Source organism: Lithobates pipiens, unplaced genomic scaffold (genome assembly GCF_037356315.1).
Source record: "Lithobates pipiens isolate NorthernLeopardFrog02 unplaced genomic scaffold, aLitPip1_a1.2 Scaffold_18, whole genome shotgun sequence".
NCBI classification, from domain to species: Eukaryota; Metazoa; Chordata; class Amphibia; order Anura; family Ranidae; genus Lithobates; species Lithobates pipiens.
In genome coordinates this window covers 476,700,904-476,728,494 of record NW_027507758.1, presented here as the reverse complement: position 1 = coordinate 476,728,494, position 27,591 = coordinate 476,700,904, and the positions used below count along the sequence as shown (strand labels likewise).

Genomic DNA, 27,591 nt, shown 5'->3' with positions numbered 1-27,591 from the left:
ACAGTTGGTAGACAAGGACAGGGTGCTGTCACCCTATGACAGAAATTGCCTGGATAAGGACCTTCATTGCAGGATCACCAGGTGTTATTTGAATAAGAGGTGCAAATTTAAAACGATTGAAAATGACTTCTAAAATTACATAAACATGAACATTTACCTCTCAATACAACCCTGCCCCCATTCTGGATTTATAAAGCCTATAGCTTGCAACTTCCAGTGCTCTGCTCTTTTTTGATGAAGCAGTTATTCTTGCACTTTTGCAATTTAAACAACTTTATCAACCTGTTAAAATGTTAAAACAGGGCAGGTAAACAATACAATACAAAAAGAACACTGACAAACATACACTTGTATTTGCTGACTTTTAAAGTGGGAGCAAAAGTGACAAATATAGAGGAGAATCCTAGAGGTATCTGTAACATGTGAAGCTCATCTTTGCTTAATGGCTTCTAAAGTGCAAAGAGACTCATAGGTCTGACACGCACAGCAGTAGAAAAGTATCACTTCAGCCCCGCCATGTTAGTTTAACAACCAGGCAGGTTTGTCTACATTATTGGATTAGATATCGGGCTCTGAGCATCTATCCACAGTGACTTTGTCCAAGTTTCACTCCTGAACTGTAAATCTCATATCTGCAACCAAGCCGCTTAATAACGGAGACTTTGTTTTCGTGTTGCTTGAGGTGTGAGAGTTGTTTATTATCTGTCACCTCCATCTGTACTGTTCCCGAGATGTACGTCTAGCTTGCCAGCCTGTCATCCCATTTAAACCACGGGTTGACTCATCCAAGGTCATTCAGCATCAGCTCATGCTGTCTTTTTGTCTTTTGTCCTAAAAAGCTACTTCTTCTTTCTTCTCTTGAATAAGGCTTCAGAGGATTAGGAGCAGATTCTTAAAAGGTAGCTGCGGCACTGCAAAGCTGTGATATAATCTGACACATAATTAATAAGGAGGCCACAACAATAAGTGGGGAAGTGCACACTCTGCTACTGGAATTTGTTGAATCCTTTTCCTTCGGAGCTGTTTTTGTGGCACTGGGGTTTTGTGGGACAGCTTTCATGGTTAGGTCCACCATAACTGAGCTGTTAGTCCGTCTTTTTGTATCTGAAAAAAAAAAGAAACAATATAAATGGTATTTTTCCTGCTACCAAACAAAAAGCTAAAGGGTGGATTTACTAAAGGCAAGTAGACAGTGCACAAAGTACAGTTGCACTTATTTTCCCTAGAGCTTAGGTAAGTACAACTAGAAACTCAGATGAGATCAATAAAAACACTCATATGTAGTTTTTTCTATGTAGTACAGCCATCCTTAATCAGGGTTGCATGAAACCCTAAGTTTCTTCCAGAGGTTGCTGGGGGTTCCTTAAGTTGTGGATGATTGATCTCCCATCTGATGGTGCCTGCCTGCCTTACAGTTCTAATGCCACTTGACAGAGCTAGTGAGATAGCACCAATGATCTTTCTAGCCATCTGTAAGGTTGGCATTCTGACAACTACTGTAAGGGGGGGCATTCTTCCGAGTGACCATCAATGTAAGGGGCATTTTTTCAATGACCCCATGAACTTATTTTAACAGGGGTTTTCTGAGACTTACAACTTATTTAAAGTGGAGTTGCCCCCCAAAAAATAAAACTACTTAAAATTCTTAAAAAAAATCAAAAAAAAATAATTGGCAAAAAAAAAAATTTTTACTCACCTCTAAATACCGGTTGCTAGGGGGTCCCTCGTAGTCTGCCTTCTTCATTGCCCGGGCTGGTGACATCACTTCCCCTCGCGCCGCACATTCACCTGGGACCTGTCACGTGTCCCAGGTGACTGTACGGCGTATCACGGCGCCCTGCGCCGCTCGCGCATGCGCAGTGGGTGCCCGGCTGTGAAGCCACAGCCGGGTGCCCACAGTATGCATGACGGCGCCGCGAGCGGAGCGGGGAGCGAGGGGGGGGCTTCGTTCCCCCGCATCGCTGGAACCCGGGACAGGTAAGTGTCCGATTATTAAAAGCCAGCAGCTGCAGTATTTGTAGCTGCTGACTTTTAATTTTTTTTTTTTAGGGGGTACCCCACTTTAAGGGGCTCCTCTGGTGGTAAAAAAAAGTTAAGAAAAGCTGAGGTAGAACTAACAATAATATTCATCACCATGACAAATGTACAGTATGGGAGCGTGTACTCCTGATGAACAGATAATGCATTTGCTCTGCTTTGATGACAATCTGCACATGTCTAGGCCCATTCCTAGTGATGGTTCGATATCAGATCCTCCCTCCATTTACATTGGATATCTATATGAAGTCCTGATATATCATCCAGAACATAGAGCCATTTATTTATATTGTATACAGCTATGTATTCGCTTTTTGTCTTGCAATATAGGAACCCAAATATACATATTTGGTAACTGTAGTATGGAACAGATATAAATTGTGGGGAGTTGGTCAAAAAACACTGTCTTACAGCATTTGACTATATGAAATTACTTTTAGCGTCAACAAGACAACTGCTGTTAAGGTTTGACCCATATGGCTGTTGTGTTCCTTGTGGCTTTCCTTACATAGCTGTTTTTGACCTGTGAAAAAGTGGATTACAAACAAGTAAAATAACAGCACTACAGTGCGTGAAATATTTAAAGGCACAGTAGCTTCATAAATAATATATTTTTTTTAAATAAGAGAAAGTTTATTAAATAACAAAAGCATATAAGTAAAACTTGCAGCTTACATCTCAAGCATACATTTTTTGGCACAGCACATAAACTTGTTCACCTCTACAAAAGGAATATTCAAGCATTTATTTCACCACTTCTCATGCCATATCGTCCCAACCACCTTATTTATTGGCACCGTATAGCCTAGCTGTGCCTCGATTCACCCATACAAAATCACTTGCAGTGGGTGTCTAACAGTTAGTGCCCCCCCCCAACGCAAATCTCACTTCCCTTGCTCATATCTCAGCAGTCTGTCCATGACCAGATCTACCGGTGAAAGGCCGGGAGTATTCAACCAGAGTGCCCAGAGTTTCTCAAACTTTTCCGGTCGCCCTTTATGTTGAAAAATGTACTTTTCCATCCTAATAGTGTCCCCCATTTGGGCAATCCACTCCCCCAGTGTTGGAGGCTCGGACGCCTTCCAATGCCGAAGAATCATCTTTCGTGCTTGGAACAGGGCCCTGGCCACGGCCTGTCTACTATTGTTCCCCATGGAAACATCGTCTAGGATCCCGAGTAGACACGGTTTCGGGTTTGAGGGTATGGTAATCTGAAACACTCTGTTAATAGTGTCCAGTGCCCCTGTCCAGAATAGATGTAGTTTGGGGCATCTCCACAGCGGGTGGATCAAATCCCGGTGGTCTCTCGCGCACCTGGGGCAGTCTGAGTCCTGTCGCACCCCTATCCTAAACAGTCTGTCAGGCGTGTAGTGTACTCTGAGCACAATATATAATTGAGATAGTCACTGGACCACATTTACCGAGCAAGATCGTACTGCCTGTAGTGCCTCCTCCCATTGCTCATCCTCAAATATACCACAATCCCTCCTCCATTTATTTAGTGCCGTCTGTGGAAATCCTCCGAGGCAGGCAGTAAGGACCATAGAGTAAGTTCTAGAAATAAAACCCTGGAACTGTGTTACGTTAGCCATAGATCGGAAGATCGGGGTCGGTGAAAGAGTCTACGGGGTCCCCCCAGCCTGCGCCTTCACTGCATGTTGCAGTTGTAGGTAGTAGAAAAGCATGGACTGTGGGAGATGAAATCTCTCCCTCAAATCGGGGAAGGGAGTCAGCCTCCCTGCTGTAAAAATTTGTCCCAAATGCGTAACCCCATATCTCTTCCACCGAGCGCCACAATCCAGCAATAGTAGCTCCTCATAGTGCCTATTCTCCCAAATTGGGCTGCACTCAGTAAAGCCCTCCACCCCCTGTAGTTGTCAAAGTTTATTCCAGATTTTCTGCATAAGAGCATAAGTGGGCAGTTGTTTATTTGATTTTGCGTAGGCCAAGGCCTCCATACCCGAGGGTACATCGCCATGGCCGGAAGCCAAGCACATCAGGGCCTTAATTGGTTCCAAGCGTATGGTCTCCTCCTCTCCCCCTGTCCCCCCCTGCATAGCCCTGGCTATATGCTGTGCCTGCGCTGCCAGGTAGTAGGCCCAAGGATTAGGGAGGGCGAGGCCCCCTGCCTCCTTGGACTTTTGTAGTTGTTCTAGTTTTATCCTTGGGGGTTTATCTAACCAAATGAAAGCTCTAAAAATTGAGTTGATAATGCGAAAGAACTTCAGAGGGATTACCATATGGGTATTGTGCAGAATATATAGAAGTTGGGGCATAAAGATCATCTTTATCAGGTTGATTCCGACCAGAGACATCTTAAGACGGGACCAAATTTTAGTTTAGTTTCAAATTCTATTTAATAGTGGGGCTAGGTTAAGGGAAATATAGTCAAGAGGTTCCGACGTGACCTGTATACCCAGGTACTTCATACCCGCGAACACCGGCACGCCATGTATCATCCAACCTCCACTGTCCGGATTGGCATCCAGCAGCAGCAGGGAGGATTTGGTCCAGTTTATGATCAGTCCTGAATACAATCCAAACTTTCCTATTGTTTCCATAGCCTCCCGCAGGGAATCAGATGTGTCTCCCAGAAGTAGCATGGTATCGTCTGCGTAGAGCATGAGTTTTTCCTGAAACCTCCCATACTGGAAGCCTCGCACCCTCTGATTTGCTCCAATCAAGGATGCCCTTGCCGAGTGCCCCTATGCAGGGTGAATGGGGCAGAAATGTGTCCCGCCTCTCTGATAGTCGCCCGAGGTGAGCAGTATAATAGCTTCACCCATGACAGAAACCCTTCCCTGAAGCCAAACTTACCCATGACAGCCCATAAATATTCCCACTCCACGCTGTCAAACGCCTTGTGGGCGTCCAGAGAGAGCAAGGCCCTGTCGCCCACATTCTCCCCCTGTGTTTGAAGGTTTAAGTAAAGCCTGCAGAGATTATTGGCTGTGGACTTTTGGGGCATGAAACCTGCCTGGTCCGAGTGTATAATGGAGGAGATAACCCCATTGAGTCTCAAGGTCAAAACCTTGGCCAGGAGTTTGATATCACTCTGTAAAAGCGATATCGGTCTGTATGAGCCCGGGTCTAAGGGGTCTTTACCTGGTTTTAAGAGGAGAACAATATTAGCCCTGGTCATGGAGTCAGGCAGGCTCTGGCATTCCCTTGCATAGTTAAGAACCCTCAGCAGGTGAGGCAGAATTGCCTCCCCATATTGTTTGAAGACTTCCATTGGGAGGCCGTCATTCCCTGGGGCCTTTGAGTTTGGAAAGAGGCTAAGAGCCGCTTGCAGTTCCTCCAGACTAATTGGAGAGTCCAGGAGTGCTCTGTGAGAATCAGAGAGTTTAGGCAGCTCAATTCCCTGCAGGTAATCCTTTAAGTCAGTGGTCGAATAAGTCGCCCTGGATTTGTACAAATCAGAGTAAAACCTCACCAGTTCTGCCATAACCTGAGTTTGGGTGTTTATCACCAGCCTTCCCCCCTCAGTGCGCAACGCTCCAATAGACGGAGACATCTGGGAGACCTTAACTATTTTGGCCAGAAGGCGGCCCGTTTGCTCTCCCTCCTCATAGAAGGACTGCTTGCTGAAAAATCTTTTGCTGTCAGCTGCCTCCCTTGAAATCCGGGTAACCGCCTCCTGCGCGGCAAACCACGCCGCCCTAGCCGCATCAGAGGGGTTGGCAATGTAATCTGCCTCTAGTCGGCTTACAAGCCGTTCCATCTGCTCCCTGATAACATGTGATTTAGATTTAATTTCCACCACCTCATTGATCAGGAGTCCCCTGAGAAACGCTTTAAACATCTCCCATGCCAGCCTTAAATCAGGGTGGTCCTCATGTCGTCTCCAAAACTCAGAAATCTCAGCCAACACCCTTTCATGAGACGGAAATATTTTAAGGCAAAACGCATTGAGTTTCCATGGTGCCTTCGCAGCCGGCTTGGCAATCAAGGAAACCAATAGGGGCGAATGATCTGATATACCCCTCACCAGATGTTTAATATCCTCCAATAAATGCGTCGCTTGAGGTGAGCAGAGACACAGATCAATTCTCGACAGGGAGAGGTGGGTTTTCGAAAAACAAGAAAATTGTTTCTGCAGTGGGTTGCGATTGCGCCACGGATCAGCCCATCCAAACTCCTCCGTATCATAAATAATATTAGCTGTGTTAATAATTGCTTGTGGAAGTCCTAATGTAAGAGAGAAGACAACTCAAAAGCCACTGTGGACTTGGCTGCCATTAGTATGCACAATGAGTCTTAGAGATATTGTATGCGGTAAATCCAGAATGAGAAATGGAAATCATTCAGACTACCATTACAGATAATTAGGAATAAATTCCAGAGAAAGCATCAGTACTAGGACAGACAGCATGTGTCGTTCTATCACTGTCACTGTTGGAGCAGACACCTCCTAGCCTCTCCAGGGACTCCCCGTCACTCCTCCCTGCTCTCTCTGTCCCAGTTATCTCAACTCCTTCACATGAAACTATAAGCATCTTTTATTATTCTGTCTGAGCTGTGAAAAGTTCTGACTATCAATCTTGTCCCTTTATGAACCTTTGAGAATCATCTTTATACTTCTTTAATTACATCTTAGGCTCAGACCTAGAGTTTGACACCCATTTCTGTCATGGTAAGAGCACTATGGCATCCAGTGTACTAGCAATGGTGGTTATTTACTAAAGGAAAAGCCACTTTGCATTGCAAGTGCACTTGGAAGTAAAGTTGCTGTAGATCCGAGGGGCACATGCGAGGAAAATAAACACATGCACGTGATTGGATGGTAAAATCAGCAGAGCTTCCCCTCATTTCAGATCTACCCCTTAGATTTAGAGGGCCTGCACTTTCATGTGCACTTGCAGTGCAAAGTGGATTTGCCTTTCGTAAATAACCCCCAATGTGTCAATCTGAATGATTCCATGTACATAAACTTTATGATTCATGCTTATAGCAGTGCACTGTGTCAAAATGGAAACAGTCTGCAGCTGCCATACATTTTAAGTAATTTTATTTACTTCAAACTCAAACTCCTACCCACTAGGAGAATAACAAATACAATACAACAATGACCTTTCTTTACATAAGTACTAGTTCCATGTCTGGCTGCTGTAAGGTACAGAAACGGATACCATTCAAAATGATTGGCCAATTTTGATCAAAGATGTTACCTGGGATCCCTGGCTCTGTGTTTAGGTAATTATAAAGTGGTTTGTGGATGGGCTTTACATAGATCATGTTAATTTGCCCTTAATGGGCTAGGTGACAGGGTCTCTTTAACTTAACTTTTAAGCTGACCATACATGGATCAAAATGCAGTCAGTTCAGCAGGGACTGACCAAATTTTGATCCATGTATGGGAAAGCTGATTGTACACAAGTCAATCTATCAATTAACCTGTGTACAACCAACCTGTTGGAAAAATGTTACTGTGGTGTGGATGAGTGTATTCTCATGGTGGGAAAATCTCCTCAATGTAAAATAAAAAGAAGTGTGTGTGTGTGTGGATGAGGGTTCACATTGTGTGTGGATGAGGGTATTGAGTAATTTCCTTTGCGTTGAAGAAAAATAAATAACTTGTGTATGGCCAGCCTTTGGGCTGACTGTATCATTAAATCCCCCACCCAAACCCTAAACCTTTTCGCAGTCCCTAAATAATCTTTAACACATATCCTCCCCCTAACAGTTTACCCGTAACTGTCTTTTTTTTTTCCTAGTGTGTAATAATTGTTTTTAAATGAAAGCTCTTCAGCTATCTTAAAGCGATGTTCCAGCTGAAAATATTTTTTTTTAAAAGTCAGCAGCTACAAACACTGTAGTTGCTGACTTTTAATAAGCACACGTATCTGTCCAGGGTTCCCGCAACGTCGGCTGCCCGAGGCCGATACGTCCATCGGATCGGATTCGAACCAAGGGAAACAGGCAGTAGAGCCTTGCTGCTTCACTGCCCATTTCCTACTGTGCATGCGCGAGTCGCACAGTGCTTTGTGAATGGCCGGCTGTGTTCTGGGACACACAAATGTCCCAGAAGACAGTGCGCCCCATTCCCCAGAAGACAACGCGAGGAGAAGAATGAAGACTACCGAGGAGTAGGAAGTGGCAGATTAGGACGATCTGCCTAGCAACAGCCATTTTTTTTTCATTTTTAGGAGCCTTTTTATGTAATTTTTTTTTTTTCAGGGTGGACCTCTGATTTAACTCCAATCAATGGCTGGTTTATCATTATATACAGTATGTGTGGTCAGCATTAGGCCTCCTTAAGACGGGCGCTGGTACCTGTACTGGGTGCTGGAGGTGTTTGTTTTGGCATCTGCAGCTACCTAACATAGGATAACAAAAGTTCCCAGGTGGTTAATTTGTCCTTTAATAGGACCTAGTGTGTGATTTTAGTAGGGTCATTACATGTTAGGATCCATTGGGACAGGTTTGAATAGTCTAAAAAGATATTGTCTTTTTAAAACTTAAGGAAAGGTGTCAGAATTAAAAAATAAAACATGTATACACTGAAGTTAATAAACTGCTCAATGCAATGTATTAGTATAGTGTAAATAATATAATTAAATTAAGTATACAATTCGAATTACCGGTATATTTAACTATAGCATACATTTATATAACTATATATAAGTTTAGTATACATTTAGTATATCCAAATTTACTGAATTTCCCCCAAGAATATGAAACTTTATTAAACGTTTTTTCAACACCTCTTGATTATCTTATTAATAATTGTTCTTCAAAAAACACAAAGATTTTCATTTTCCATTGTCACTGTTTATGATGGAATATGTATTCCGCTATGTTTGTTCTAAGTTGATTCATGACTTGCAGAGGCGGTATGAAGCCGGTCTGGCTTTGCCTGGATTTCCCAGCCTGCCAGCAGAGCTTTTTAACCCCTCACCACAGATCAGCCACATCCTGGAACACCTAAGCATCAGAAACTTGCAGATTTCAGCAGTCTCTCTGAGGGGTGAAGGTTTAGTACAGGAGGCATCTAAGGGCAAGTGGCCTCTGCTAGAAATGTGAGGCCTGTTTAAGCAAAGTAATGACATACGGACATTGCCAATGAAAATCAGCAATAACCTCCAAGGGGCCATTAAGAAGTAATCATTAAGCCATTGCTGTAAGACCGTAAACACGTACCTTGGTATTTGTGACCGATGTGTCTTGTGAGCTCAAATGTCACAGAAAATCAGGATGTATATCTGAAGCTATCATCCGACAAGTTATCTTTTAGATATGGTTGTATAAAGCTGGGTTAATACATTTTGGTCTTGTATGTCTTCTGGAGGTTGAACCCCCACCTCCTTCCTACATACAGTCTTACTCCTCTTGATACATTTTTATAATATATAATGCAGAAAAAAATTAGCTTAATTTATAAAACACCCAAGTGAGTTCAAAGGGCAGGGGTGTCGAACTCAATATCCTTGCAGGCCACAAAAGCAGTATGATTACCCTAAAAGGGCTGGTTGTATCTGGGGTGCGCTATGTACAGAGTGCAGTGTTTGGGAATGTGCTATGTACAGACTGCAGAGTTCAGGAGTGTGTTACATACAGAGTACAGAGATCAGGAGTATGCAACATACATAGTGCCGAGTTCAGGGGTGTGCTACATACAGTGCAGGGTTCAGGAGTGCGTTACATACATAGTGCATGCAGAGTTCAGGGGTGCACTGTTTACAGAGTGCAGGGTTTAGGGGCGCGTTATGCAGAGTGCACAGTATGCAACCACAACTACAACCCCCTTCCCTAAAGCTTCCTCGCCTCTCTACTCTATCCTACCTGGCTCAGCTCTAGTACCTCCCTGTGTATGCAACTTTGCCTCACCGTGCTGTGAAATCATTTTCTCTCTCTCTCTCTCTCTCTCTGGAAATCTGTCACCACTGTGCCCCACTGTGAGTGCTTTCAGAGATTTTCATACAGGAGCTGCTGAGAGCAAAGCTGTTCCTTCGAAACACAGAGACTACTTTTACATTGGGGTGGGCAGGCGCCGGTGGTAAAGCGGCGATATTTTTAGTGCTGATTTACCGTTGTTTTAGCGGCTCTATTTGGCCTCTAGGGGGGCAGTTTAAACCCCCGCTAGTGGCCAAAGAAGGGTTTAAACCACCCGCAAAGCGCCGTCATGTTTTCACTGGGCAAGGGCGCTTTAGGAGGGGTGAATACACCATTCCTTCAGCGCTGAAAAGATGTGGCTTACAGAACTTTTTTGACCATCCTGCAAGCGCGCACCGCTCCAGTGTGAAAGCCCTTGGGTTTTCACACTGGAAAGACAGGAGCGGCTCTTTACAGGCGCTATGCAATCACTATTTTTAGCGATGTAGCGCCTGTAAAGTAGCTAGAAGGTTTCTGTGTTTACAAGTGACAGCAGGGAGTGGGAGCAGAAGGCAGGAGCTGGAAGTAATGGAATAGAACTCTGCCATGTTCCAGCTGCAAAACTGGGTGCGAGGAGCACATGACAAGGCCTGGTATGGCCGGATTCAGCCTGTGGGCCTTGTGTTTGACATAGATGGCTTAGGGTAATGGTAAAAAACACTTTTACTTACAGTATCTCTCCCTTCCCTTGCAGTTCTGCATTGTAAGTGAGGAAGCAAAGGGCCCACTCCCAAACTAGAGCTTCAGGGTTGGATGCCAGCTGCCACTAGTCAACATGGAAAAGGATTTTTTCCCATTTTTAAAAAAGTTTTTGTCACTAAATTGAAAGTTAAACAAACAAAAAAAAAAGTTGGCACAGTAACTTTAATTTGTCCGCAGGGGTAAACAAGTGCAACTATGGAAAGTGCAGACATTAGTACTCCATGATAACCAGTCACTTTTCAAATTCCATTCACCTACTTACTGCAAGCTACTGAAAGCTAACTTATGATTGGTCATTTTACAAAGCACTGAACACTGGTACAGAGCTATTATTTTTTTGTCATATGTCCCTATCCTAAAATGATAATGGGAAATTCACTAAGTATCTAACCGACTAACAACAGTTGTCACAACATAAAATAAAGTGACAGAAGGAGGCAAGAAAAACAAGCAGAGTTTCCCTATTCACATCCTCACAGCTTAAAGGCTGGAGGCAGACAGACTGAACGTGTACTAGAGGGGAAAGGGAAAGATTTCCAGTACTTGAATCTTTTTAAAGTGAAAGTACACCCACGCATCCTAAAGCGAGGGGCTTAGTAGAAATAACAGAACATATTGTGTGCTGAGCTGCCCACATGCCACACACAGCGTTTGCCACAATGCAGCTCACATCTGCCCTGAAGTGACATAATCTGTTCCAAGAATACTTTCTGTCCTCTTCTGCCAGCTTATGTCTCACATCCAGCTTGCATCACGATGTCTGAAAGAATACATTCTACTTTGGAAGAAAACCTAAGACTTTTCTAAAAAGTGAAATGCAGATTCTGTGTGGAATCACAAACCCCAGGTCCAGATTAGTCAGAAGGTGCTTACATAGCCAGCCATGACTGATAGAAAGTAATGCCAAGGCAAGGTGCCTGCTCCCAATGCTAGCTTGTAGTACAGCTGTCCTCACAGGTGGAAGGGAACATGCCACAGACCACCATTTGTTGCACTGTGACCTCAGGCTTCTAAAAATTGGCGTTTTAGGCATGGGCATTTCCACTTTAAAATTTTGGTCATATACAACTTTTAGCAGCTATAAAGTTATACTAAAAGGTTCTGATTTAAAAACCAAAAAAAAACAAAACATTTTTATACTTACCTGCTCTGTGCAATTGCTTTGCACAGAGCAGTCCCAATCCTCCTCTTCTCGAGTCCCCCACCAGCACTCCTAGCACACCCCCCTTGCTGAGTGCCTCCATATAAAGCCGATTTGCTATGGTAGCACTTGGGCGTGCTTGCTTCTGAGCCACCTCTGTGTGCCTATAAGATACAAGGAGCGTGGTTTGTCCCTGCTCCGTCCTGCCCTCCGCTTCCTCCTCACTGGCTGTGATTGATAGCAGTGGGAGCCAATGACTCTTGCTCCTTGTGTCTCAGCCAATGAGCAGGGAGAGACCTGGGAGAGCTGAGTCTCCCATGCACAGCACTGAATTGAGATTGGGCTTAGGTAAGTTTTAGGGGGGCTGAGGGGGGAGCTGCACACTAAGGTTTTTTTTTACCTTCATACATAGAATGCATGAAGGTAAAAAACCTTCAGCCTTTAGAACCACTTTAAGTGCATGTGTTAATTCAGCTTGTAGTCAGGTTACTTACTGAATGTGTAGTTAGCACCTGACTGCTCAGGTCAGGGGGAAGGGGTTAATGTTTTTGCCTCCTCTCACCCGTGTGTGCACGGGATTTCACTGGTGTCTAGCCTCTCTCGCGTGTTATATAAAATGGAAGATGTCAGGATCCTAAGATAGGCTCTGGGGAACACTTGGGGAAACGCATTGGGAAACCTACGCTGAAGACTTGCTGGGACCTATAGTCTGTTCTGGAACACCAATCTGCCAGAAGAAACCTGGAACATGGACTTCTCTTATAGAGCATTGCCAAGACTACACATGTGCAGGTAATCTGGGGCAGCCACAGTTAGGTTCAGTTAGGAATGGAATGATATTGCATGTTATACATCTTGCCAAGTTTACAGTAAATATTATTCAACTACTTAGAGCCTAGTCTGAAGTTATTCAATGAGTGCACGTGAGAATTAGGCAATTTATCAAAGAACTTGGGTCCTTAACCACAAGATGGGGTATGTGTAATGGCGCGTACACACGATTGAATTGTCTGGCGTACTTAATCCGACATACAATCCGGCGGATAGTCTGGCGGACTTTCTACCGAACGGACTTGGCCACACACGGACACACAGAAAGTCCAACGTACGCTTGCGCGATGACGTACAGCACGTACGACGGGACTAGAAAAAGGAAGTTCAATAGCCAGTAGCCAATAGCTTCCTTTTTCGTACTTGCTTCTGAGCATGCGTCATTCTTAGTCCGCCGTACTAGCATACTGATGAACGTATTATCCTCTGAAACCCAAGTCCGACGGGAAGATTGGAGTGCAAAAATACTTTCTTAGTCCACCGGACTTCACGCTGGAAAAGTCCGCTGAAGCCCACACACGATCGAATTGTCCGCTGAAATGCGCTTCAGCGGACTAAGTACGCCGGACAATCTGATCGTGTGTACGCGGCATAACATCACTATTCACTACGGCAGAGGTTCATGAGTAACTGTAAAGCCCCATATAAACTATCAGATTTTCTGCTGATTTTTTCCTTCAGATTTACCAAAACCATATAATATGAGGTCAAACCTTAGGAGTTTCAATTTGTATGTAATCAGGCAGGCCCTTGCACTACATGGTTTTGGTAAATCCGAAGACAAAAATCAGCAGAAGATTTGATAGTGTGTATGGGGCTTAAGGAGAAACAGCAACCCTTCGTTGGCATGGTACCTGCTTAGGTGACAGGTTTTCCGGTAGCGAGGGGGTCAGTGCTTGGACTCCCTCCCTAGCTGGACTCACCATGCTCATGTGACCCTTGCATGGCACCCGATGAGAGAGGGAAGCACCCCCTTACACCCCCCTTATAACCTCACATTTATTACATTTGCAATAAAATTATTTATCACACCAGAAAATACACTCCGACTTGCAAACTAACTAAACCTAATTCTGACCCTAACAGTCTTTATCCTAATCCCCAAACTTACCTACCGTTCTAGTAAAATTTACATTAGCATTGTATCAAGCTTTAGCATGGTATGTATGCTATCAAGTGGTGGTTTTGGGCCACTGTAACTATTTACTACAGTGAATAGTTTAATATGGCTTTAGCCAGCCTTTCTCAACCTTTTTAACATGAAAGAATCCTTGAAATAACTTTCTGGTATCAAGGAGTCCCTGCTAATAACCACTATATCTACAGCTCACTGATTGATAGCATGAGGATAAGTGGGTCGGTAGGAAGAATGCCCCTTAGATTTGTGGTCAGTGGGAAGAATGCTCCTTACATTTGTGGTCAGTGGGAAATATGCTCCTTACATTTGTGCTCCTTGAGGGGACAAAATGCCCCTTACAGATAACTAAAAAGATCATTGATGTCAGTGGTTACTTATCTGAGAAGTACACAGTGCCCCTCGCTCAAAGACAGTCCAGCAACCTCTCAAGGAACCCTAGGGCTCTACGGGACCATGGTTGAGATGCCGATTTAGTCCAAAGGCTATGATCTGCTGCTGTTGTGGGTTTTAGATGGATTTGCTTAGGAGGTGTCTTAAGGTCTTTTTTAGCTTTGCCCCTGTTGGTATCAGATAGCTTGCTTTAATGAAAATTCACAACAGTCCTGTGGATGATCTGTTTGTTAATAAGGTAGTGTCAGTATGTCAGCACCCAAAGAAGCACTTCAAATATGGGAAGAGCATACAAACTCAATGCGATTTCCACCCGGGAACTCGGCGCAGCAAGTCTAAAGTGCCTAGTGCTGTTGAATATTGGCTATCCAATTCTAATTACACTGGATTTATCGGAATAGAGAATCTTCCAAATCAATCGCCCTTTCAGTAACTGTATGAGACCACAAGATGAACAGAAAGTCAAGAGCACTTTCTGTTCCAGTTACTCATTGCAACACAAGAAAGCAAAAAATTTGATTTTAGTGCATTTCAAGTGTAGATTCCTTGTACTAGTCCACAATAAGATGGATTACCATTGCATCACAGCAAAACGCATTTTACACAATATCTGCTGACACTGCAAGTTATTGCCAAGCAGTTTTATTGCTTTGCATTGTCTCTAGCATTCTCAATTTACCAAGCTGCCATGACCTGCAAGAACAAATATTGTTGTGGAAACACAGCTCAGTATCATCAGATTAAATTCACCACTCAGGTGATGTGTCATTATACGCTGTGTTAATGCGGAGACCACCTCAACAGTCATTCCACAACAAAAATATCACCCTTGTTCATGCCAAAATGTTGCTGAATTACAGCAAAAAAAATAACAATAAATTGAATGCAAAAAAAAAACCCCAAAAAATTAATCTGCAGTTGTCCCCTGCAGTAATTTCTTACCAAAGCCAAATGTCTTCAGTCTTCTGGGTGGAATGATGGCCAGCATCTTTCAACCCACTTCCCCTGTGCCCAGGCTGTCATGGACCCGCCCTCAGGAGGATCATCATGACTTGGGTTTAAAATATTACAGCATTGGGTGGCACTTCCACATCATAACTGTTAAAAATGCATTTTTGTCTATGTCCCCATTGAAGAGATCTCCCATTATAAGCTGTCTGGACAGAAGGGGAGGTAAAATATCCCCAAAAAGGATGCAGATTGCAATACAAATTTGACAGACTATTGGCCGTCTCCTTTTATACTTGGATGACAAATCAAATGAAGAATATAGCAGTGAGTCATTATTGTTTTAAATCATTCCTGTGGTCAGATTGCTTTCCAGTTAAAGTGGAATTCCACGCATTACCTAACCAACTTAGAAATGAGCTTTCCTCCCTCCCAACACCTATACTAACTAACCTGTGTAAGAAAGATGTAAATACTTACCTATTTTTAGGCCTGCTCTGTGTGGTCACGTGATCTGGCTCCCCTATGTCAGCCAGCAGCAGCTGCTGGGAAGAGAGGAGACCGCTGACAGTAGATGGGCCATGGGAGCCTATGGGTGAGCTCACCACTTCTGGGCATTTCCAACAGTTATCAAACGCTCACTCCTCTCCCCTGCAGCTGCTGCTGGCTGACACAGGGGAGATCAAGTGACCGGATTGTAGCAGGCTAAAAAAAAGTGAAGTATTTACATCTTTCTTACACACTTTAGTTAGTACAGGCCTTGGGAAGGGGGGGAAGCATTTTTAAGTTACTTAGGTATAGTCTGTGCTGGAGGATGCTGGGACTGTGACATCATAAGGGGGCGGGTCACCATGTGACCTCACCCGGTGACCCCGCCCCTTGTCCTTATATAAGTCGCCGCACAACGCGTCCCTGTGATTGCGGCCAGAGAGAGTGTTGAGTCAACATCTCAAGGAAGAAGAAGAGAAGGTGGTGGCCGCGACAGAAGACCGGGCCACCGCTAGTAAAAGAGCTGGAAGAAGAAAGTGGAGGCCCGGCAAAAAGACCCGAAGAGGGGGACAAGACCCCCGAAGTCGGAAGAAGACCCCTGGACGGTGGCGGCGAGGACAAATAAGAAAGCCGGGCTCCTCCGCTAGTAAAAGAGCTAGCAGAAGATAGCGGAGGAGTCCAGCGAAAAGACCCCCCAAGACGGAAGACCACCGGAGCTGTGCAATAAATTATTTTAAAAACATGTTTTTTTTCTTTACACTTTTTTTCACCAGGTGAATGGGTAGGGGTACATGGTACCCCAATACTCATTCACAAAGGGTGGGGATCCGGTATCTGGGGGCCCCCTTATTAAAGGGGGCCCCCAGATTCCGATAAGCCCCCCGCCCGCAGACCACGACAACCAACGGCCAGGGTTGTCGGGAAGAGGCCCTTGTCCTCATCAACATGGGGACAAGGTGCTTTGGGGTGGGGGGCCGCAGAGCCCCCCTTACCTAAAGTACCCCCCATGTTGAGGGCACGCGGCCTGGTATGGCTCAGGAGGGGGGTGCTCGCTCGACCCCACCCCCTTTCCTGACCGACCGGGCTGCGTGCTTGGATAAGGGTCTGATATGGACTTTGGGGGGGACCCCCACGCAGTTTTTTCCGCGTAGGGCTTCCCCTTTAAGTCCATACCAGGTGAAGGGGCCAGCGAGGTGTCAATCTTGCTGATGGAGGCAGCGACATTGACTTCCTTCGTTAGTTCCGTCTACCTGGAGCCGTGTTTAAAATGAACGGACTTCTCTCCGTGTGTGGGCAAGTCCATTCATTTAAAAAATACGGCGGACTAGCACACAGACGGCCAGATTGTCAATTTTGAGTCAAAACTTCCTTATAAGTCCGCCAGACTTTTGGAAAGAAAAAGTCCGCCAAAGCCCACACACGGCAGATTATCTGCCGGACCAAGTCCATTGGATAGTCTGATTGTGTGTACGCGCCATAAGTCATCTTCCTGTCCTCCATTCATAGAGCACTGTTTAATAATGAAAGCTATAGTATGGCTTCTATGAATGAAGGAGCTGGGTGGAATGGGTAGGCGTAGTTGGCACTCTTTATGAGTACCTGTCATGGGTCCAGTGCTTCTACTAATACCCACAGCACTGGATAGTTACAAAATGTATTGGAGGGGGGCAGAGGAGTTTGAGTTTCCACTATTACAGCCATCACCTGCACACCAGATATTTCAGATCAATATATAATTGTAAAAATATTGAAGAAAATAAATAAAGATTATTAAAAGTTAAAAAAAAAGATATTTCAGATTAAATGTCTTTGCTGTTTTAACCACTTGCCTACTGGGAACTTAAACCCCCCTCCTGCCCAGACCAATTTTCAGCTTTCAGTGCTCTCACAGTTTGAATGACAATTACTCAGTCATGTAACACTGTACCCAAATGATTTTTTTGTCCTTTTTCTCCACAAATAGAGCTTTCATTTGGTGGTATTTGATCACCTTTGGGGGGGTTTTTTGCGCTATAAATGAAAAAAAAAAACGAAAAATGTGAAAAAAAAGAATTTTTCTTTGTTCCTGTGGTAAAATTATGCAAATTATTAGTTTTTCTTAATAAATTTTGGCCACAATTTATACTGCTACATATCTTTGGTAAAAAATAACCCAAATTAGTGGATATTATTTGGTCTTTGTGAAAGTTAGAGAGTCTACAAGCTTTGGTGCAAATCATAGAAAATTGATCACATCTGATGTACTAGTGGCCTATCTCATTTCTTGTGACCTGAACAAGCCAGGAAAGTACAAATACTAGAGGTCGACCGATATGGGTTTTTCTCTGGCCGATGCCGATATTTAGAAATCATGGCGGCCGATAGCCGATATATGATGCCGATTTTTTTGGGCCGATATGTTAGGCCGATTTTATTTTATTTATTTATTTTTTCCTTTTTTATTTTTTTTATTTTTTTTTAAATCCCCCTTGATCTAACACACCTTTCCCACTGGGGTGTTTTTCAGGCGCTTTTGGGCTAAAAATAGCGCCTGTAAAGTGCCTGCAAAATGGCTCCCCTGCAGTCTGTGTGAAAGACAGAGTGCTTTCACACTGAGGCAATGCGCTGGCAGGATCTTAAAAAAAAGTCCTGCAAGCAGCACGTTTGGAGTGGTGTATACCCCTCCCCCACCACTCCTGCCCATTGATATGAATGGGCACCACTGCCGAAGCGCATGCAATGCGTTTTGGCAGCAGTGCTTCATGGGCGCATTTAACCTCTTCCTTGGCCGCTAGCTGGGTTATATGTGCCCCACTAGCAGCCAAATAGCACCGCTAAAATGATGGTAAAGAGCCGCTAAAACTTGCGTTTTACCATCAACGCCTGCCCGCTCCAGTGTGAAAGCGGCCTTCATAAGTGATACAGAAAATTTCTTACATTTAAACATTTATTAAACAAAACAAACCTCCAATCAGTTTACTTGTATGTATGATTTAGATTAAAAAAAAAAAAAAAACTATATATTAAATAAAAACTTTTGGACGAAAAAAAAAATGGGCTAACTTTACTGTTTTTATTTTTTAAATAGTGTATTTTTTTTCCCAAAAAAATGCATTTGAAAGACCTCTGTGCAAATACCGTGTGACATAAAATATTGCAACAACCGCTATTTTATTCCCTAGGATCTCTGCTAAAAAATATATATATACTTTTTGGGGGGTCTAAGTGATTTTCTGGCAGAAAATACTGGATTTTTACTTGTAAGCAACAAGTGTCAGAAAAGATTTAGGCCGCGTACACACGGGCGGATTGTCTGTCCAACTTAGTCCGCTGAACCGTGTTTCAGCGGACAATCCGCTCGTGTGGGGGCTTCAGCGGACTTTTTCAGCGGACTGTCTGACGAACAAAGTCTTACGGAATTTCCGTAATTTTGTCCGTTCAAACTTGGTTTTGTCCGTCCAAACTTGGTTTCAGCGGACAGTCCGCTCGTGTGTAGGCAAGTTGAACGGACTAAGTATGGTGCATGCTCAGAAAGGATTTACACGGCCGAAGGTTGCATTGCAGTGTATAGGACGTCGTTTTTCTAGTCCCGTCTTACGTGCTGCACACGTCATCACGCACGCTTTCAGCGGACTGTCTGCTCATCGTGTGTGGTCAAGTCCGTTCATTCAAATTTTGAACGGACTGTCTGTCGGATTGTCTGACGAACTTAGTTGGGCAGACAATCCGCCCGTGTGTACGCGGCCTTAGTCTTTAAATGGTTAAACTGAGAACTTCTACACACAGAGATGATTTCATTCATTCAAGTGTAAACATTGTATCTTTCTCTTCTTTTCTTGGCAGCCTGCCCAGAGAGGAGGAAAGAGGTTACTATGACGACTCAGGCAACTTACACTGACTTCTATTACAGAAGTCATTTCAAAGTCCCGCTGTAGTTCTAAATCGGCTTTTTATCAGCACAATCGGCCGATGCCGATTATTTAAAAAACGGCAAATATCGGCCGATATATCGGTCGACCTCTAACAAATACCCCCCAAATGACCCCTTTTTTGAAAGTAGACATTCCAAGGTATTTAGTAAGAGGCATGGTGAGCTTTTTGATGTTGTAATTTTTTTCCCACAATTCTTTGCAAAATTAAGATTTTTTTATTTTTTTTATTTTTTTTCAATTCAATTGTCATTGTAATATGTTATTTCTCTCACATGGCATGTGTATACCACAAATGATGCCCCAAAATAAATTCTGCTACTCCTCCTGAGTATTACGATACCACATGTGTGGGACTTTTCCACAGCCTAGCCATTTAGAGAGGCCCAACATGCAGGGAGCACCATCACGTGTTCTAGGAGCATAAATTACGCATCTAAATTGTTGACTACCTATTACACTTTTGAAGGCCCTGGAGCACTAGGACAATGACACGTGGCACTGATGACAGATGACACTGATACGTGGCACTGATGACACGTGACACTGATATGGCACTGATGACAGATGCCACTAATACGGGGCACTGATGACACGTGACACTAATACATGGTAATGATGACAGATGGCACTAATACGTGACACTGATGACAGATGGCACTAATACGTGGCACTGATGACAGATGGCACTGATACGTGGCATTGATGACATGTGACACTGATAACAGATGGCACATGATACTGACAGGTGGCACTGATGTCAGATGGCACTATGTGGCACTGATGACACGTGGCATGATGTGGCACTGATGACAGATGGCACTTATACGTGGCACTGACAACAGGTGGCACTGGGGACAGATGGCACTGGGGACAGATGGCACTAACTGGTGGCACTGGAAACAGGTGGCAGTGGGGGCAGATGGCAGTTTATTTTACACTTTTTTTTTTAACTTACGGCCACTGCAGCCGTTCATCTCTCCCTCCTCACATTCTGTCTCTGTGTGAGGAGGGAGAGTGGCGCTGAGAGATGATCTCATATGTTTACATATGTTATCATCTCTCATTGGACACGCCGATCGCGCTGTAAACGGCCGCTGTGATTGGCCGTTTACAGCGATCTGTGATTGGCTGTGTCCAAGGGACAAGGCCAACACAGAACTTTCCCGATGCGTGCTCTCAGGAGCGTGCGTTGCGAAAGTAAATAGGGGGACATCCAGGGACGCCCTCCCGGCAGGTAGCGTCCGCGCTGTAGCCATCTTTTGGCTATAGCGCGGGCACAAAGTGGTTAAAAAAAGTATTTTCCACTAATCTTAGGATTTAAGCTTTAGCAACTGAGCTCTGTAAACCAAGGATTTTAGCAAAGCAGCTAAGAAAAGCCTAGCAGATATGAAGAAGACCCCAGAGATTCACCTGCTGAAATGTAAATAAACTTATATACTAATATGCAATATTTTATGATGTAAAATTTTGAGAATTTTTTTTTTGTATTCTAAAATATAAAATCAATGAAGAAAGTTTCCTTCAGCAAAGTTCACAAATAGGGTTCCATTCTGAGCAGCAAGTGTTAAATAAAAGGGAGTTTTCAGGGATCTTTCTCACAAGCCAGCATCTCTTTATTACGCAGAGTGTCTGTCACTGCCAACCTGTAATTGCCTTTAGTTTAGCAAATATTCAGCACACATCACCAGCTCTCCACACCAACGTCTACACTCAGTCAAGCAGAACAGCAGCTCTATCACAGATGACAGTTATTGACAGGGGCTTTGATTGGACTGTGCACTCTGAATATTTAGAAAGAAAATACTAATCATCAAACACCCATCCAATCATAAACCCCCACAGGTCTCACACAAGAGGCAGAAGTGTAGCATTCTTCTGTTAGCTGCATTCCATCACTTTGGCTGGATACACAATCTGAAAAATGAAGATTCCACACAAACATGTAAAAGCACACAAGTTCTATCTTAGCTGACACCGAGATTGATCAGACCATGACAGGGAACAGCTCCAAGACATTCTATACTAATGACAAATATTGATGCGGATTAACACAAATGTATACCCCGTGTACAAAGGAAGCAAAATAGCCACTATAGCTCTCTAATGTCACATTTCATAAGAGCCAATGAGGTACAGAATAGAGGATTTGGTTGATAAAATTAGGTAGGCCAAAATGGAGCATGAAAATCCAATCCCTAAGTTACTATTACGTCACTTTAACCACTTTCAGACCGGACCATTTTGCTGGTAAATGACCAGAGGTCTTTTTACACTTTGGCACTGCGCTGCTTTAACTGGTAATTGCGCGGTCATGCAATGTTGTACCCAAACAAAATTTGCGTCCTTTTCTTCCCACAAATAGAGCTTTCTTTTGATGGTATTTGATTGCCTCTGCGATTTTTATTTTTTGCGATATAAACGTAAAAAGACCGCAAATTTTGAAAAAAAATGATATTTTCTACTTTTTGTTATTAGAAAAATCCAATAAACTCAATTTTAGTCATACATTTAGGCCAAAATGTATTCAGCCACATGTCTTTGGTAAAAAAAAAGTCAATAATTGTATATTTATTGGTTTGCGCAAAAGTTGTCACATCTACAAACTAAGGTACGTTTTCTGGAATTTACGCAGCTTTTAGTTTACGACTGCCTATCTCATTTCTTGAGGTGCTAAAATGACAGGGCAGTACAAAACCCCCCCAAATGACCCCATTTTGGAAAGTAGACCCCCTAAGGAAATTGATAAGAGGCATGTTGAGCCCATTGAATATTTTATTTTTTTGCCTCAAGCGATTGAATAATGACAAAAAAAAAATTTTTTTTTTTTTTTTACACAAAGTTGTCACTAAATGATATATTGCTCACACATGCTATGGGCGTATGTGAAATGACACCCCAAAATAAATTCTGCTGCTTCTCCTGAGTACGGGGATACCACATATGTGGGACTTTTTGGGAGCCTAGCCGCGTACAGGGCCCCGAAAACCAAGCACCGCCTTCAGGCTTTCTAAGGGCGTAAATTTTTGATTTCACGCCTCACTACCTATTACAGTTTTGAAGGCCATAAAATGCCAAGATGGCACAAAACCCCCACAAATGACCCCATTTTAGAAAGTAGACACCCCAAGCTATTTGCTGAGAGGCATGTTGAGTCCATGGAATATTTTATATTTTGCCACAAGTTGCGGGAAAATTACAAACTTTTTTTTTTTTTTTTTTTTTTTCACAAAGTTGTCACTAAATGATATATTGCTCATGCATGCCATGGGCATATGTGAAATGACACCCCAAAATAAATTCTGCTGCTTCTCCTGAGTACGGGGATACCACATATGTGGGACTTTTTGGGAGCCTAGCCGCGTACGGGGCCCCGAAAACCAAGCACCGCCTTCAGGCTTTCTAAGGGCGTAATTTTTTGAGTTCACTTCTCACTACCTATTACAGTTTTGAAGGCCATAAAATGCCAAGATGGCACAAAACCCCCACAAATGACCCCATTTTAGAAAGTAGACACCCCAAGCTATTTGCTGAGAGGCATGTTGAGTCCATGGAATATTTTATATTTTGCCACAAGTTGCGGGAAAATTACAAACTTTTTTTTTTTTTCACAAAGTTGTCACTAAATGATATATTGCTCACGCATGCCATGGGCATATGTGAAATGACACCCCAAAATAAATTCTGCTGCTTCTCCTGAGTACGGGGATACCACATATGTGGGACTTTTTGGGAGCCTAGCCGCGTACGGGGCCCCAAAAACCAAGCACCGCCTTCAGGCTTTCTAAGGGCGTTACAGTTTTGAAGGCCATAAAATGCCAAGATGGCACAAACCCCCCCCCCCCAAATGACCCCATTTTAGAAAGTAGACACCCCTAAATTTAGGGGTACACTAGTGAGACTAGGTAATAAATGGCGGGTGCCCTGAAACTATAAAAAAATAACTAACCAACCAGCGTCACCTGTAACAGTTATATGGTGATCACTGGTGAAAGGGTTAACTAGGGGGCAATCAGGGGGCTTTATGCGGTAGTATATGGGGGTCCCTGGCGCTATAAAAAGCTGCGGCGAACCTAAATACCTACCTGCCTAACTAGCGTCACCTGTGACACTAATACAGCGATCAGAAAAACGATCGCTTATTAGGCTGGGTTCACACTGGAGCGATGCGGGAACGCCACGAATGCGCGGCGGGTTCCCGCATCGCATGCCTCCCGGCGGCAGTTCACACTGCCCTATGCGAACTGCTGGGAGTGTCAGTGAAATGTTAATGACACCCCCAGATCAGTTCGCATATCGCAGTGCGATCTGCAAACTTGGATCGCATGGTGTGAACACCCATGCGATCCGATTCTGCTGCGGACCAAAAAAAGGGTCCCGTGCGAGTTTGCGGCGGGTGCGGCGGGTGCGACACGAATTCAGCCATACTATCTGTATAGCTGAACTCGAATCGCACAGAGATCGGATGTGATTTGCACTGCAGTGCGGTGCGAATCACATCCGTTCTCATAAACCGCTGCAATGTGAACCCAGCCTTAGTGACACTGGCGACGGGGGGTGATCACGGGGTTAAACCTTTATTGGGGGGGTTAGGGGGGTACCTTAGAACTAAAGGGGGCTAACCCTAACTGCCCTAACAGTTATTAGTCACAAATGACACCTGCCGGGTGATCAGGGGGTTAAACCTTTATTAGGTAATAAATGGCGGGTGCCCTGAAACTATAAAAAAATAACTAACCAACCAGCGTCACCTGTAACAGTTATATGGTGATCACTGGTGAAAGGGTTAACTAGGGGGCAATCAGGGGGCTTTATGCGGTAGTATATGGGGGTCCCTAGCGCTATAAAAAGCTGCGGCGAACCTAAATACCTACCTGCCTAACTAGCGTCACCTGTGACACTAATACGGCGATCAGAAAAATGATCGCTTATTAGGCTGGGTTCACACTGGAGCGATGCGGAAACGCCGCGAATCCGCGGCGGGTTCCCGCATCGCATGCCTCCCGGCGGCAGTTCACACTGCCCTATGCGAACTGCTGGGAGTGTCAGTGAAATGTTACTGACACCCCCAGATCAGTTCGCATATCGCAGTGCGATCTGCAAACTCGGATCGCATGGTGTGAACACCCATGCGATCCGATTCTGCTGCGGGCCAAAAAAAGGGTCCCGTGCGAATTTGCGGCGGGTGCGGCGGGTGTGGCGGGTGCGGCGGGTGCGGCGAATGGCTGAACTCGAATCGCACAGAGATCGGATGTGATTTGCACTGCAGTGCGGTGCGAATCACATTCGTTCTCATAAACCGCTGCAATGTGAACCCAGCCTTAGTGACACTGGCGACGGGGGGTGATCACGGGGTTAAACCTTTATTGGGGGGGTTAGGGGGGTACATTAGAACTAAAGGGGGCTAACCCTAACTGCCCTAACAGTTATTACAGTCACAAATGACACCAATGCAAAAAAAAAAAAAAAAAAAAAAAAAATGACATTGGTGTCACTGTGACTGGGGGGGCAGGGGTAATTGGGGGGGTGATCGGGGGGTAAAGGGGGGGTGTGAGTGTGCCTGGCATGTTCTACTGTGTGTGGGATGTGTTGGTGCAACTCACTGATCCGCTCTCCTCCGTGTCGGAACGAAAAATACCGACACGGAGGAGAGAATACATCACTTCCTCTCCTGTGTTTACATTACAGGAGAGGAAGTGATGTCACCGGGGATTTCCATTCGTCGGGAGCGATCGCGAGGGGGTGGCCATGAATGAATGGCCGTCCCCTCGTCCGGGATCGCTCCCGAACGAAAACCGACCGCCGCAGGCACCGGGCGGGGGCCCGATCGGGCCCCCGACCCGCGGGAGGCAAATCACGTACATGTACGTGCTTATGCCTGCCCGTGCCATTCTGCCGACGTACATCGGCGTGAGGCGGTCGGCAAGTGGTTAAATTAAAATTTTACACTAAAAAGCAACCTTTTCTGTTAAAAAAAATTGAATATTCCCATTACATACAGGCATACCCCACTTTTAAGTACACAATGGGGTTTATTTACTAAAGCTGGAAAGTGCAAAATCAGGCTCACTTCTGCATAGAAACCAATGAGCTTCCAGGTTTTATTACCAAAGCTTAATTGAACAAGCTGGGGTTAGAAGCTCATTGGTTTCTATGCAGAAGTGAGCCTGATTTTGTGCTTTACAGCTTTAGTAAATAAACCCCATAATGTACTTAAAAGTGGGGTATGCCTGTACTATTTGTTACAATGTTATCATATATCCTGTATGTTGTGTATATGCATTAAATTTAATTACTTTTCTTCCCCCTTTTTACACTTATTCACTTTGCGATCCTGACCACACCACCCCGTTATCCCCTTTACAAATACATGGATTCTGTGAGCTGGTATCTGTACATACAAAATACAGTGTAGGAATCCACCTAGCATACCTGGATTTGCCAAATCTGTATTAAACATCACTCGCTATTCTCAGCTTCCTGTGATCTGAAGATTTCCTAGGTCCTGTTCTCTGATTGATAGCTAGATCAGCGTGTTGAGCTAAAATAATGTAACTGATGTATGTTACCCAATTTAGAATTTATGAAAAATGGTGCAAAAGATTTCAGTACATGAAGTGCGATCACTAATTAATTGTGCATAAATCACTGATATGTGCTTGCTGGTGGGAGTTATGTTGCTGTAACATACTTTAAAGTAAAACTAATGGCGACTTTTTTTTTTTTACATTTACGATAACCCTTCATCTTTTTTCTACCTTATTCATAACTAAAACGATTGTTTTGTTTAGTTATGCGTTAAAGCGGAACGCAACCCAAAAGAGGAATTTCCCCTTTAAGTCCTTCTCCCCCCTCCACTGCCACATTTGGCATGTCATTTTTTGGGGGGAGTGGATACTTAGTTTTGACCGGTGTCCACTCCCACTTCTGTTTGGATCACCTAGGTGATCCAAGTGGAAGTTGTCTTCTCCTCCTTCCTCCCTACAGTTTTCTGGGACCTGTGACAAAGTGCAGCGGGGCTTGCGCACGTGCAGTGGGCAGCTGGCTGTGAAGCCAAAAAGCAGCATAGCCAGTTAGGTTGTCATTGCCAGGAACATGACGGCTACTGAAAAACTAGCCCAGGTGAGGACAGAGCTGGATCCCTGGACATGTAAGTGTCCTTTTATTTATTTATTAAAAGTCAGCAGCTACAGGATTTGTAGCTGCTGACTTTTAATTTGTTTTACAGAGTGAACCTCCTCATTATGCCCGAGCTTTAGTGAAACATTTTTACTACGGGTACACTTTAATGTCTAAAGCAAAACTAAATAACAGCCATTTTCAAGCCTATTAATTTGGTATATTGAAGGCATAATGAGATCATTAAAGAAGAAATTAGGTATGAATATTTTTACATATTTACACTTTTGCATTGGTCTAGTTTGGACCAATGTAACTATGCATACACCATAAATTGTGGGATCCCCCTAGAAGCTGGAAATCACTGCAGTAAACACTGCTAGCACAGTGGCCTCTACTAGATTTTGGGTCTTGTGCCATCCTGCTGCATTGTAAATGCAAAAGTTCACCTGCTTTGCATTTTCTCAATAAAGGTAAAGCATTGAAAAGGTAAAGCGTAAAAGTTACCACCCCCCTCGTCCAGTCAGAGAACTCTTTGTATCCATTGAGAAAGTGCAAGATGACCTCTGAATGGTGCCCGTGCTGAGCTGTTGACCTCCTGTGCAACTGCTAGCAATGTCTGCCAGCTTCTAGAGGGATCCCACAGGCATGGTATATACATATTTCCATTGGTCCAAGCTGGCTCAATGTAACTATGTAAAAATATTTAAAAAAAGAATATTTAGAAATATGTCTTCCAACACAAAAGGAAGGAAAAACAAAACATTTAAACAAAAGGAACTAAAACTTGTGATATGTGGTAGGTTCTGAGGTGATCATGGAGTTGAACACTGGCACAATACATGGGTCACTAGCCAGGAGATTCATAGCACAAGCCCTTAATTACCAGGCCAAGAGCAACACTGGTTTATACTATACTGTCAGCTTAAAACCTTCCTTTAGAATACAAGGACACAAAGAATTAAATACATTTTACCTTACTGCAGACCGGATTTGTTCTACGATGTATGAAT

At 44.0% G+C, this 27,591-nt stretch overlaps 1 protein-coding gene across 2 annotated transcripts in view; it reads right to left on the bottom strand.

Moving 5' to 3' along the window:
* Positions 1-331: 331 nt before the first annotated feature.
* The window catches only part of LOC143988643 (glypican-5-like), a 376,474-nt gene continuing 349,214 nt past the window's right edge, over positions 332-27,591 (bottom strand). For both annotated transcript variants that reach the window (XM_077488351.1, XM_077488353.1), the window contains one exon: positions 332-1,104. In XM_077488351.1, coding sequence (XP_077344477.1) covers positions 893-1,104 — 212 coding nt within the window. In that variant the 3' untranslated portion in view covers positions 332-892. The remainder of the gene's footprint in view (positions 1,105-27,591) is intronic.